The sequence below is a fragment of the Rhinolophus hipposideros genome (assembly GCF_964194185.1).
Source record: "Rhinolophus hipposideros genome assembly, chromosome: 11".
NCBI classification, from domain to species: domain Eukaryota; kingdom Metazoa; phylum Chordata; class Mammalia; order Chiroptera; family Rhinolophidae; genus Rhinolophus; species Rhinolophus hipposideros.
The window spans coordinates 36,468,707-36,482,744 of NC_138057.1; the positions used below are offsets into that span (position 1 = coordinate 36,468,707).

Here is a 14,038-nt window from a genome sequence, read left to right on the forward strand (position 1 = left end):
GGAGGGCACCAAAAGTCCTGAGTGTTTCCTGTGGCAACGTTAGATATTGGAGAGATGAACTGGGCATGGGCCAATTTCAAAGGACTCTGCCCAAGTAGTATGCCTGCTGGGGTATCCTCAACATCAGGAGGACACACAGCTTGCTCTTAGCAATGATGCAGCCCTCTCAGGGGGCCCTTGAGGAACCTGCAAAATCTCCCCATGTGCTCCATTTGGGCATCGTCACCCAGAGGCCTTGACACCAGATTCCAAGTTCATCAGTTAAATAATATCTTCTTCTCCCTTACCGCTCTTCCCTTCCTCAATCCTAGGAGGGTGAGAAACTGCATGGTGAGCCCAGGAGGAAGAGAGGAGTAGTTAATGTGGGAGAATAATAAAGCAGCTGACCCTGCTCCAATTCCCCTGGAGGGGGGTCTCCACGGTGGACTCACCTTTGTACCCTCCACAGCACACTATCTCAAAAACCTTCCTTTTCTGGCAAATACTATTTGTTGAACATTACTTCCAGCTTCCTATGAAAAGAAACATTTTAACTCTTTTCCCCATCTTCAACCATGTTCCAAATTGTAAGGAATATACTAATTACTCATAGAATGGGTGACAAGAAACACGGTATTGAGTACCCTTCTTCTATGTGTAAGTCTCTAGTTCCTTTATGTAGATAAATGTTGTCGTACTGCACTTGCTTTTAGCCCCCTCCTGACTCTAGAAGATGATCCTTCTCCCTAGCTTAAATCTCCCTACTTTAAAGCAACCTAAACATGATGCTATAGAAAGATATTTAATTAACAAAGGAAACAGCCACACAAATCTGACTTTTGCCAACTGAGCATGGGAAACTCAAAATCATGCAATGCTCAGACAGTCCCTCAGGGTTCAGAAAGTTTTCCAGTTTCTTCCCTAGGCTCCCGACTTCTACCCCGGACTGGGACTCTGGGCACTCTCAGCTGTGTGCTTGGCTTACTCGACAACCAGAAACCTCCTGCACACACCTGACTCTCAGAGGAGCCTTTCAGTCAATTCCTTACCAACCTGCTCACCGTATAGGGTCACTGGGTGTGGGTCTTGTGGGAAATATGGGAAAATGTCCACCATCACTAGGAGCAGAAAGGAACCTAAATCCACCTTTTTTTCTCTGAGCTTCTTCCCTGGGGAAAAGGTTCTTTTATCCAGATTAAAGACATGAGGAACAAAGAAAGCCACAAACAGTATTGAACTTAATTTCAAGTGCAAACTCCTTTCATGAGAACTGTCACTGGAGCTAAACTGTCTCATTCTTCTTGCTAATGAACACTGAATGTGCCCAAAAAACCCAAAGCAATACAGGGGAGAAAAGGAAGAAACCGAGAGCTTAGATCATTTGTGAAAATGGATAGTCAGTCTTTGAATAATTAAGGATATCCAATTTGTCAGATATTAAAGAAATCCCTAATCTACATTTATGTTAGAGAATGTCATCACTAATCCAGGACATTAAATTTTTATCGTAATACTTATAGACAATTCTGCCAAAGAATTTCACTTATTGGCTGGATTAGATATCAAAATAAGGGAAATGCGGAATTGTAGAATGTTCTCCATTGAATATTTAATAAATTAATCCCCTGTGCTGATAGGAGTTCTAGAAATAATGCCTGTGTGTGACCACACTTAGTACGAATCAATAAAAATGGCCTGAGAGCAAGTCAAAGCCTAATAGGTGAGCAATCCAAATTAGAAGCACAGAATGATCATACTCAAGGTTAAAATCAGTCTAAAAATGATCACTGGTGGTTATGAATAGTTAAAGGAAAAGAAAGAAGATTGGAGCTTTTGTCAAATCGACTCCTTTGAGAGTTCCTGAGTCATTAAACATGAGTTTATTCATATAAATTTTGGCCCTGGTTTCTAGGTTGTATTTTTCTTTCATATTTTTCATATAACTTTGAATTATACCAGAATTTCAGCAATAGATTCTAACTCTAAAATCCATTATCACTTCTCAAAGGAGGAAGAAAAGGAAGAGGAAACAGATGGAGAGACAGAAGTAGGAGAGAAAGAAGGAAAGAGGAGAGGAAAAGGAGTAGGGCATGGAAGAAGAAGGGATAACCAGACATTTCTCATTCATTTTGACATAGCAGGTGGACCCCAACTTTTTCATATGAAATACTCAAAGGTGAGCCCTTAGATGTATACATGGTGGGTAACAGGAGGCCCCTATTCCCGGAGAACTAAACAAAACAAAACAACAACAAAAAATGCAATATTTGATAAGGACATAAATACTTAGTTTTAAATTTAAATACAAGTTTTCTTATATATTTAAACTAGATTCAGCAGAGATAATACAAATTCATTTTCTTATGTAATTTAAAATTTTGTATCTCAGCTTAAATGAATGACAGTTAGTAGAAAGAACAAATGGCAGAACGTGCTGATGGTGACTTTGGAAAGTCCTGAGCAGAGGCTTTTTCAGGAATTAAGCAGATGAATTGTTAAGACAGAAAAGGAAAGGAGATGGAAGAGGTCTGTGGTCATTTTCATCTGGCTCATTTACATCTGTTTCAGGTTTGCTGTCCTGCTAAGCTCTGCTGGCAACCTCTTTAAGGATCTGATAATGCCAATACAGAAATATATTAGACTGGGCTCAGATGATGAGATTCTCACTTCCTAAACAGGTCTCCCTGTACTTAACCTACAAAAAATTCCTGTTGGAGCCACCTGAGCTTACCCCAAAGCTATTATGGTGAAAAGAAATTAATATAAATAAAGAGCATTGCTTTAAGACCTACACTTCATTGGTTTAATGAAGTTTGAGGAAAACAGGAAGAAGTCAAGTGTGTTGAGGATCAGCGATTTTACATTTATAAAGCTTATTAATGGTGTTGAAGTGAAAAGACTTTATGTGAATACAAAACCATCATTATTACCAGTGACATATCCAGATATCTTGCCAACATTTTTCTGATTCAGACTATTAAGTTTCATATTAAAACATGATTAAAAGATACTCATTAAAGAGAACTTGTAAACAGACAAAGCTTCAAAAACAGTGAATAGACTTAGGAAATTTCACACAAACAACAATCACATTTTAGGGTGCTTTTCCCAAATAATAAGGACAAAGTTAGGATGTAATAATACCAGCAGTAGTTCAAATTTAATTCAGGGCTGAGCATCTACTACCATGTTTCTCCAAAAATAAGACCGGGTCTTGTATTAATTTTTGCTCCAAAAGACACATTAGGGCATATTTTCAGGGGATGTCTTATTTTTCATGTACAACAATCTACATTTATTCAAAGACAGTCATGTCATCTTCTTTTGGAACATCGTCATAACGTACTAAACGTGTGTGTCTGGCTGACGATCTTAACTGGGGCTTATTTTCGGGGAAACACGGTAGGCAATGTTCCACCTGCTTTCAATGTAGTTATGTAATCCTCACAAAACTCCCTGCAGTAAATACTGTTATTTCTATTTTGTTGATAAGGAATCAACAAACCAAAAATTCTACAGTATGTACTGGTGTATACAAAGAGAATGGAAAGCATCTAAATTGAAGGTTTTCAGAGAGTTAATCTACATGTCAACACGAGGATGTTGGAAAGTATTTAAGAGACATAGAAGACAATGAAGCTTATAAAGTTATAAAGGGGAAAGAGAATAGTATAACAAAAATGCATATTCGTAGACTCAAATAGGCTGTCAGCTTGGCTTAAGGAACTCTAAAATAACAAGCTATCTCTTGCTTGTTTTCTTAACTTGCTGCTGCTTGGTGTGCTGAAAAGCTTTCCAATCTCTGCAGCACTCGTGTACCACAGCAAAGCCTTGGCTCGGGGCAGCCTCTTTCTCTATGTCAAATTGGCTGCACATTTATTATTTTGCCACCACTTTAAGCATAAGTAAAATAAGCACACAACCAAACCAATGATAGTAATGATGCTACTATTTGGAGCAACAGCAACATGCTATGCTTTGTATATAACTGAGCTTAAAACAGAATATATATGTACATACATATGTATATGTATATATATATGTATATATATACATATATATATATATATATACACACCCTTTTAAAGTTAACTTCTATTTCTCTTTTCATTCCTTCAAGAAGGAAAGAGCTAAAGTAGCAGTCAGCACTCTACTAGCACCTAGCTGGTTTGGTTATACATAACATGGCTTAACTATGGCTGTCAGTAAAATAGGGGCCTTCGGTTCAACAGGCACCCCCACTGGGCACCACGGGCCACAGCCACACACTTTGTGGTTGTGTATAATCCAATTTGTGAAAATGGATCCAGAAGAGCCCCTCACTATTTATAGGAGTGCTATCATAAATCTTCTGCAAACCAGAGAATCTACGTATTTGTCATGTGAAACATCTCTCAATTTGTTTCTCAATTTGAGTTTTTGTGTACATGTGGTCTTTTCAAAGTAAGACCCTTCTGGAATTTACGGAAGCCCAAGTATCTCAATGATAATCAAGTGCAACATTCATTCATTCGCTCATGCCACACTTTGAAACGATGCCATGTGCTCAACGCACTGTGCCAGGCAGGAGGGATGGCCGGGATCAAGACCGTTAATGCCCTTCAGGTGTTCAACTGAGGTTGGGGAGAAGAATTCTGACGTGTCAAATATTTTTCACTTGGAAAATAAAAAACGAAATAAACACTTTCTGTCTGTAAGACAGCTAACTGATGATTTCTTAAAGGCAATGCCATAGATCATCTTTTTTGAAATATCCTGCTCACGTATAACTCACAACGCAATAATGTGATGAATTTGTGTTGTCTGTGAAATAGCAAATGTTTAAATGATTAGAACTTGGCAAGTCTGAGGGAGCTGAGTGTCCTGGAGCCCTAACCTGTACCTAGAATCTGAAGGGCCCTTCGATTCTTGTGTTCACTTCGCTTCCACAGTCCCGTCCCTTCCTTCGTTTTCAAGAGGAATAAACGCATTCTTATTAGAAAGATTGATGAGAGAGAGCAGCTGAAACTGGGACCAGCCAGACCTCATCCTCCGACTTTTTAGCTGATTTGTTGAATGATTCAGCTCTTCCTCTTTCTCAGTTAGAAAAGCTATACAGAAAGGACACATTTTAAGGTTTGAGGGGTGTTCTCTTGCTCTCTTTCAGTCAACCATGTAAGCAGAAGGTGTGGTGGCAACTGATGATGGATGGTTGAAAGAACTTCCGCAGTGACAGCGGGAGCAGCGCCCTCTCCGGGCTCAGATCCCGTTAGCCCTTAGCTGACCCGCGTCTCCCCTTAACTCCTCCCATCCACTCCGGGAATCAGGCGGGTGGGCGGGTCCCAAGACGCAGATCTCTCTCCCTCTTTCCAAGCCGCCCGGACGCTGCCCTCGTTGCATTCTGGGAAATGTAGTTTTCTTTGAATCAGCCACTACGCTGTCTAGGAAACCGAGGCTATTACGTTTGAGAGCGCTGCCCCTCCGTTGGCCCCGCCCCAGGTTGCTGGGGAGATGAGAGACGCCGAATCTTGGTCGACCTCGGCGCCGGGCGGGATAGGTGCAGAGGGAACTCCTCTGAGACGTGTCCCTCGAGGGCGGCCATGGAGCGCTCTGACAGCTTCTGCCAGGACGTGGGCAGCAGTAGGCAATACCGGTTTGAACTCGGACCCACCGACTTGCTGGAGCGCAAAGGCTCCCTGACCCTCCGCTCCCATCACAAGAAATACTCGAAACCGGTGTTGGTGTATTCCTGGTGAGCGAGCTTTCCAAAGTTTCCCGTTCCCTGGTGCCGGGAGAGGGAAAAGGGAAAGGGGGGGGACGAGGGGACAGGAGAGTAACAGAGAGACGCAAGAGTGGAGAGGAGAGAAGAAACAGAGGAGAATGAGAATGGAGGAAAGAGCAGAGAGAAAGGAGAGGGGAGAAAGAAAAAGATGAGACGAGAGAGGACTGAGAGAGAGGAGGGAGAGAAAAGCAAGGGAAGCAGCTCTTCAAAGGAGAGGTGGAGAAGGTAGGAGTGCGGGTTGGGGAAACGAGGAGGCCACGAGAGACCTCTCCAAGGATAGCTCCTCAGCACACACCTGAGACCTGCTGCAGCCACCAGCGGAATGTGCTGGAGGATGTTTGCAGAGGCCTGGAAGTCCTGTTTCGGAGACAAGTACTTATAAAAGGCAGGGTCCGTCAGGAGGCCAGAGGCACAGCACGAGGGAGATGTTTGCAGAGGGTGGCCTCCAGAACTGCCATTTCTTGGAGGCAGTGAGACACATTGAATGATTGGAAACATGTCCCTAAATATCCCGTAGGCTACTAGGACTCTTCTAGCCAAAGATTGCAAACTGGTATTTCCCACCCGGTAAGGCCAACAGTTTGTTTGGTATGCAGTATTCTCATGTTTTTTTTTTTTTTTTTAATTTATTACCTACACATAAAACCAGGAGATTACACATAAAAATCCAGGATTCTGGGGTTTTTTTTTCTTTCGCTTTTTTTTTTTTTTCTTGAAAAGTTGAAAGGCCTGGCAACAGGATTTTGTTCCTCCTGGCAACTATGAATGTACTAGAGCTGAGAGCTGGCTACTCAAGATGGGTGTTCTCTCATACAGGTACTTTCCTGGGCCCAGGAGGCATTTGCTTTACTTCCTCTACCATAGTCCTTGAGTTTGGAATTCACTTAGAGATTCTCTTGTTTTATTAAATATTGTGACAACCAATAGTAAAACCGTGACATATAACTGGAAGGAAAATGGAACTGTTAGGACAATTAGGATTCTGTTCTTTGGCTCAATTTTGCTGGCTATACTGTTGACAATAATTACTTTTACAGGGAAAAGGGAAGAAAGAGAGAAAGGAGAAGTCTCAAATCTTGTCTCCTTTATACTTTTGCCTTTGAAAGAAGATGAATGGTTTTGACTCTGGTGCTAAGGTTAAGTCCTTCTTGATCCCATTCATTAGTGTAATGTATGTGAGTCCTGCAGTTTCTGTCTTACAAACTTTCTACAGCCTACTCCTTAGTTTCCCACTAGCCTACTCCCTTACTTTCACTTTTCATCCCTGAAACTAATGGCCTATTTTGAATTCTGTGTCAGTGGTTATATATATATATGAAATCGAAAGCTACCTTGGGAAACAGAAAATCCTCTTTTAGCCTCATCACGGGCCCTCAAGCAAAACACTTAGCTCTTCCATGAGTCTGCTACTCCAAAAAGACTTAGGTCATAATCTAAATCATTACTAGAAATTATTGTTAAAAATAAAGATCTTTTTCATGTGGATAGTGCTTCTGCTCTTTTCTTCATTGCTTTGAAACGTTGCCTGTGAACGTTGTAGATATCAATAGCAAAACCACAGAAGAACATAAATGAGAAGGAGTTGAGGAACTTCATGGGGAAGAAGGGAGGTATCACACTGGAAGTCGTTCTGGCCAGTGCTGGAAATGTAGAAACTTCTCACGCTGTTGGTTTTAGAAAGAAGGTTTGGGAGCAGGAACAAATAAATTCAATCCAACTAACATTTGTGTGTCATGCTCCTTGCTAAAGTAAACATTTGCTCACACCTCATATAATACGCTATTTGGGTGGCCTCTCGACTGAGTATTTGATCAATTAAGTGACTACACCTGTGAGTTTGCAAAATAGAATTGGTGACTGGGAGAAATTCTGAGTTCCCTCTGCTTGCATAGTTTAAGCATTTGGATGGTTCCTGTGTTTCTGTTTATGTAGTATGTAATACAAGATTGTTTGACCTTACTACACATACTTAAAACAATTGTATATAATAGACATTATAAAGTGATATATCCAGAATGGTTGTTAGAGGTATCTCTGGCCCATTACTGAGATAAGACTTTGCGTAGTAGCCATCTCTTCCTTGCAGCTTGAGTGGTGGATAGAGAACCATATCACCTGTATCACACCTTGATACTTCTGAGAGAGGCCTTTTCTAGAGATTATCTTTCTCTATTGATTTCTGTAGTATTTATGGAGCTCTATCATCAGATGATTCCACCAGAAATTCTGAGTCGAGGGAAAATTTTCTCTTGGGGTTTCTTCCCACTCGCTTGAATAATGGAATACTAAGAACCAGAACAACAATATTTGCCTTAATCCTAACCCTAACCCTAATCAATAAATTGTCTGGTGGAAGGCTAGTTCTTATTTATTTATTTATTTATTTATTTATTTATTTATACTCATTTCTTCATTGGCCAAATCAATATCCAGCAATAAGTGATAATAATTTAAAGGAAAAAAAATATGTTCATTTGAATCTTTATGGAGCTAGTTCATGCTTTGGTCTCCATGGTGACAGGGTTTTAAGGGCTCAGGTTAATTTTATGTATTTGCAATTTCAATTATTTTCTCTCTTGCCAAAGCCCTAAAGAGCCTGCGCATTTTACACTCTCCCTACACCACCCCATAACAGAAAGAAAACAGACAGAGAAAAGGAAAAAAGGGAGGAAATAAAATGTAAAATGTGGTGATTTTTTTTGTGGGGTAGGGAACTTCATAGTTTTAAAGACTTTTACAGAAAATAATTTGGGCGGGAGAAATAGCTTTCTGAGACACTCTTCAGACTTCTACCCCACTGTATGGTTTGAATGTGTTGTTCTTATGTATTTAAGGTAGTCCACATTCAGAGAAGAACCCGGTTCATGGCACCAGGATATCATTAGCGGACTTAAATAGAAAATAGAGATGTATTTTCTAATTTGCTGTATCATTCTTCTTGTATTTAATCAGCAACGTTCTCAGGGACTACCCTGGAAGTATTTAGAGTCCTTCATATCATTAAGGACCAAGCTGGAGTTATGTAGTTCTTCTCTAGCCAGCAGCCCCATCACCTCACATCTGCAAAACATGCTCAAAAACCAGGCTAAAAAAGACAAAGAAAACAAGAAAGCCCTTTGGTAACTGCATACTGTAGTCTGCCTCTTTGTTGAAACTGATAAAGGTTTTTTCTTCCATCAAACCTCTGTCCTACATTTAACAATTCAGGCCCTCAAGCCCTCAATCAGAAACTTATTAACTATTATTTTGTGCACATTTTAAGTAGGTTTGGTTATGTGGTTTCCTTGTACACAGCATAGGATTTGGACAGGGGAGGAAAAAGACTTTAAAGAGCCTTTTTTCTTTAAATTGGGGAATATTGGGGAACAATATGTTTCTCCAGGACCCATCAGCTCCAAGTTGTTGTCCTTCAATCTAGTTGTGAAGGGCGCAGCTTAGCTCCAAGTTCAGTCCCCATTTTCAATCATTAGTTGCAGGGGGTGCAGCCCACCATCCCTTGCGGAAATTGAATCAGCAACCTTGTTGTTGAGAGCTCGCACTCTAACCACCTGAGCTATCCGGCCACCCCTCCGGCAGCTCAGCAGCCACTCATTGTCTTCAATCTAGTTGTGGAGGGCTTAGTTCACTGGCCCATTTGGGAATTGTAGCGGCAACCCTGTTGTTCAGAGCTCAAGCTCTAACCAACTGAGCCATGGGCCCCCCCCAAAGAGGCTTTTTTGGTCAATAATGAGATGTGAGAAGAGCAAGCCTCAAGGTAAGGGTAAGAACACAGTAGGTGCTCAATTGATGTTTATCAAAGAAATGAGCAAATGACTCTGTAGAAAGAACATACACAGAAACCCAAAAGGTACTGCAGGATGGGGCCCTTTTATAACTTAGAAAGTCCCCGAGGTAAAAAACTATAGGATAGCACGAATCCATAATAAAACCAGAGCTGATTTTCACAGCCATAATCCTGATGCAAAAGGATGACATGAAAACATGTTTGGTCACTGCTGTTAAGTGAGTTTAGAGAGGATCACATATTAGACTTCCAATTAGAATGGTAACGCATTTTAAATGGGAGCTTGTGTTTTTCCTAGTGGTTGTGCATGACTTACCAGGGACTGACAGGTACTAAGGAGATTTTTAGTTAATATAGGATAGAGGATATTTACTCTTTAAAGAGATATTTTTATTTCTTAACTCATACTTAAAAAAAATCTAAATTATAATTTCAGGTGACCGTTTGAGATGATGTAATAGTAGAAAAATGACATGGACATACAGTGACTGTCTAGTGGGTAACAGAGTTAGAAATCTGCACACAACTGAGGCACATATATAAAATTTATGTTCTGAAACTGATCCTCATGGCTTTTTAACTGTTGGTTACTAGAGAAAAATTCGAACATGCCAATTAAAAGGTATCTCTGTCTCTTTGAGTTATATTAAAATAGCCCCTTTCAGACCAGTGCCCATTCTTTCCGAGTCCTTCCTCCTCCACCCTCTACTTCCCCCACTGGCATCTGTGTGTGTACGAGAGTCTGAAGTTATGAGATATTTTGGTGGGTGTGTGTGGGGGGGAACTGAGATCCCTGGATCTATGTGTGGGTCCTTTTTCTAACTCACCTCATCCATTATTCAACTTCTGTGCCTGCTGCTGGTGAATTTGTGACGAATCCCCTTGGTTTGTGAGGACCTGATGTCTCTGCTTACAGACTCAGTTCCACTTTGGCTTTTGCTGTCCCATTCCCTTGTCAGGCTTGTCCTTCCTCAGCCCCTGACTTAGGCTGGTCACACTACCGCCACTGTGGTAGGCGCACCTCCATCCCTTCATGTGTCGGCCCTGCTGCTGGCCCCCTGACACTCAACTCCTCTCCCATGAAATGCTCTCCAGAGAGGGTGTGCATATGTCGTGGCAAACCCAGGATAGGTTAGCTCCCACGGCCTGAGATTTATCACAAGTACTTCTTTCATTTTCTAAAGTGATCTACTGTAAAAATATCAATTTAAAGATCACCCTATCTGTTCTGTGTTTGGGAATTTCTGGGTCTTACTGTTAATAGAAGCTTAAGATATTTAAACCTTTTTATTTTTCAACAATGCTTGACTCTCAAGAAAAAATATCTCCCTCAGCACTCAAAAACTCCATTTTGTTAGTCAGAAGTTAATCAGCAACATTTCATTTTTCTTCATAGTTCTAGCACAACAGTCCTTGATCTTCCCAAGGCAAATGTGGATGCCTCTGATTTATTAAAGCAACTGTTATTTTAAAGAGTACAAAGAAAATACAAAGATTAATATTTAAAAATATAATCTCACTATAAGGGAGCAAAACACAAAGCCATGTGTAATGAATTCTTTTGTTAAAAATTATGTCTATATGCATTGAAAAGAGACTGAAAGACCATTCACCATGTAACAAAATATTTACTGCTGAACGGTAGATTTATGGATTATTTGTAATTTTCTGATTTTCTATTTGCCACTTCTACATGTTCCATAACGAATATGTATTATTTTCTAAAAGAAAATTACTTTTAGAAAATTAATATCATTTTCTACATCTTTCCCTTGAAGCAAGCATTCTCTAAATGATCAGAATTTAGACACAACATTTCATCTTTTTCAGCGTCTGAGTCACTCTTCGTGGTTTATTATGAGTCTTTTTAAAATACCTTTTTAATTGCTAGTTTATGTTGGATAAAAAGGATGATGCTATTCACATTCATTTGGTTTAGCCACCCTTTCTTTCTGTCTGTGTTCTAGAATGGTAGATCCCACGCCATGGTTATTTTTAATTTAGTCTTACATTCTTATTCCTCAGCACACGCACATACCCCACAATGCTTTTGAATGTAGTAATATTTTTGGACGGAAGCACCTTGTTTTCTGTTTTTCAAAATGAAGTCCAGGAGACTGTGCATACTTTTGCCCTGACTACAGTTTTCTTTCAATTTTATTCTTATGAAGTTCCAATCAAATTCTTTTTCTGAAAACTTATGGTTATAGAATTGTTGGGCCTTGACCTTTGTATGAGGTTTTGCTCCAATTAACTGGCATTGGCCAAAATAAACCAATTTTGCTTACAAGGTGAACACTTGTAAGGCACAGTATTACAGGACAGGTATTTCCCTGTGTGGGTGCACTTGGATTGCTGTAGACAGGTACCTCTTCCTGAGCCACCCCTGCCCTTGGGACCATTTCCCACCAGGGCCACAGGAGCCACCAGAGCCCCCTCATCATCATAATTCTGCTATATTCTTTCCTTCACAGACACTCAGAGGTGCTTTTTCACCAAGCTTTCTTTCTCTTACCTCACTGATGATCCCGTCTGGGTTAAAGACGTGGGGAGTGAGAGAGGAGGTAAGAAGAATGTGGGGCTTAGTGACATTTTGCTAAAGAGAGGTTCAGTCTATGAACACTTTGATACCCAGGCTCAGGATTTTTAATAGCACTTGAACTAGTATTGTTAGATAAACTCTGAGTCGGCTTGGGAAGCCACCCCATTGGTATCATTTTCTGTATGTACTGGTCAGTTGTTTGATTGCAAATGACAGATACTCAGCTTACACTAGCCAGAAAATCAAGAGAATGAATTAGCTCATGATGTTCATAGAATGGTTGATAACCAGATAAGAAGGGTAGAGACGAAGCTCAGCTTTAGAAACACCTGGAACAAAGGATGCAAATGCAATCAGGTCTTGCTTCCTTTTCCTCTCTCCTCCTCTTTGTGTGTTTACTTCATCGTATTATTGCAAACTACTGGAAACATGGCTGCTGCAATTCTGGAATTTATACTTTACATCCTCATCCCACAAACAAAGGTTGGTTTTAAGGTATTTTCAGTTCTAAATCTAAAAATTCAGGTCAGATATCCATTCCAGGGCCAAGTGTCTGTTTGGGCTCATCTGACTGGGCAAGTTTAGATGGAAATATGGTAGCTCTCCAATGGCCAAGGGCAAGGTGGATCAATGCAGAAGAAAGAAGTGCTGGGCTGGCAATCCTACAGTTATCTACTAAGTTATCTACAACATTCCATCCTATCCTAGAGATCGCTACAATATCTACTATATAGCTAGATAGCTACTGTAGTGGAGAATAAATGACAAATTCCAAAGACCCAATTTTATAGCAAAGGTTTAGAATACAACCCATTAATATATTGGGGATTTCCTGCGTTGCTATTATTTTAATTTTAAACTACATTCCCCCCAACCCAAACCAGTATCAACTCAATACAGCTTTAAAAAATAGGTTTTAGATGTAATGAACAAAAACCAGAAATCTTGTGTAGAGATTAGGTGAACAGATCTTTGTGGCGCTTTGGAAAAGTTAGTTCTGAAGAAACTTTACTATTGTGTTACTATATTTGATAGATACTAATCTTTTATTACTGTTTCCTTTATTTCATTTAAAATACAAATTCATTTTAATTGTTATTAGTCACACTGTGTATTTTCTTTATTTTGATTTAACTGAATTTTGATGCATTAACAAAAATAATTAATTGGCAGAAAAATTATGTTTCTTTGACACGAGGTTAGATCCCCAATCAGATTGTTCCCAGTTCAAAAAAATGGAAGTAACCTAAGGTTGTTTATTTATTGCAAATAATTTATTCTCCTTTTATAGAACACGTTAGGAAGAACATTTTGAAATGAAAATATATGAATGACTTATAACAAGTTTTTAAATGCTTGGAAAAACACTGTGATGCTCAGTCAGGAGCCAGAAACATTAATTGAATTTATGTAAAAAAAAAAAAAAAAGCACTTAAAAATATGTTCCTTCTAAATAAAGAACTCTTTTTAAATAGCATTTTCCAAAAACAATACGTATTTATTGAACCATTGCTCTGTTGCAAGCACTCTGCTGGGTCTGGGATTTGACAATGAGCAAGACATCTTCCCTGCCTTTAGGAGGTCAAGATGGCGGCAAGACAGGAGTAGGGAAGGCTAACTGAGCAGTTACAATGCACTGTGATACTACTTGCTGGGATTAGGGTGAGCAGCTGCTCTGGGAACATCTAAGAGGAGCACTTAGGCCTGTTGGACCGGGGTAAGTTTTCTAGAGGATGTTGTTTTAGCTGCTAGGATTCACATGGAGGAGATGTCACATTAGTTAGTTTTTAACAGAGGGCATTACTATTCTTTTCCCAGAAAGTTTGGAAATCTGTGTGGGCATTTTTGACAAGTCATTCATGTATTTTAATTTCAAAATATTCTTCCTAACACTTTCTATAAACTGAAACTAAATTCTTTGCAATAAATAAATGGCATTAGGTATATTATGTGAATTATTAGAAAAATTTAG

The 14,038-nt window shown here is 39.7% G+C and overlaps 1 protein-coding gene across 1 annotated transcript in view; it reads left to right on the forward strand.

Annotated features, from left to right (window-relative positions):
• Nucleotides 1-5,479: 5,479 nt before the first annotated feature.
• Nucleotides 5,480-14,038, forward strand: part of CFAP95 (cilia and flagella associated protein 95) — a 72,313-nt gene continuing 63,754 nt past the window's right edge. Inside the window, exon 1 of the mRNA XM_081066900.1 lies at nucleotides 5,480-5,710. Coding sequence (XP_080923026.1) covers nucleotides 5,559-5,710 — 152 coding nt within the window. The 5' untranslated portion in view covers nucleotides 5,480-5,558. The remainder of the gene's footprint in view (nucleotides 5,711-14,038) is intronic.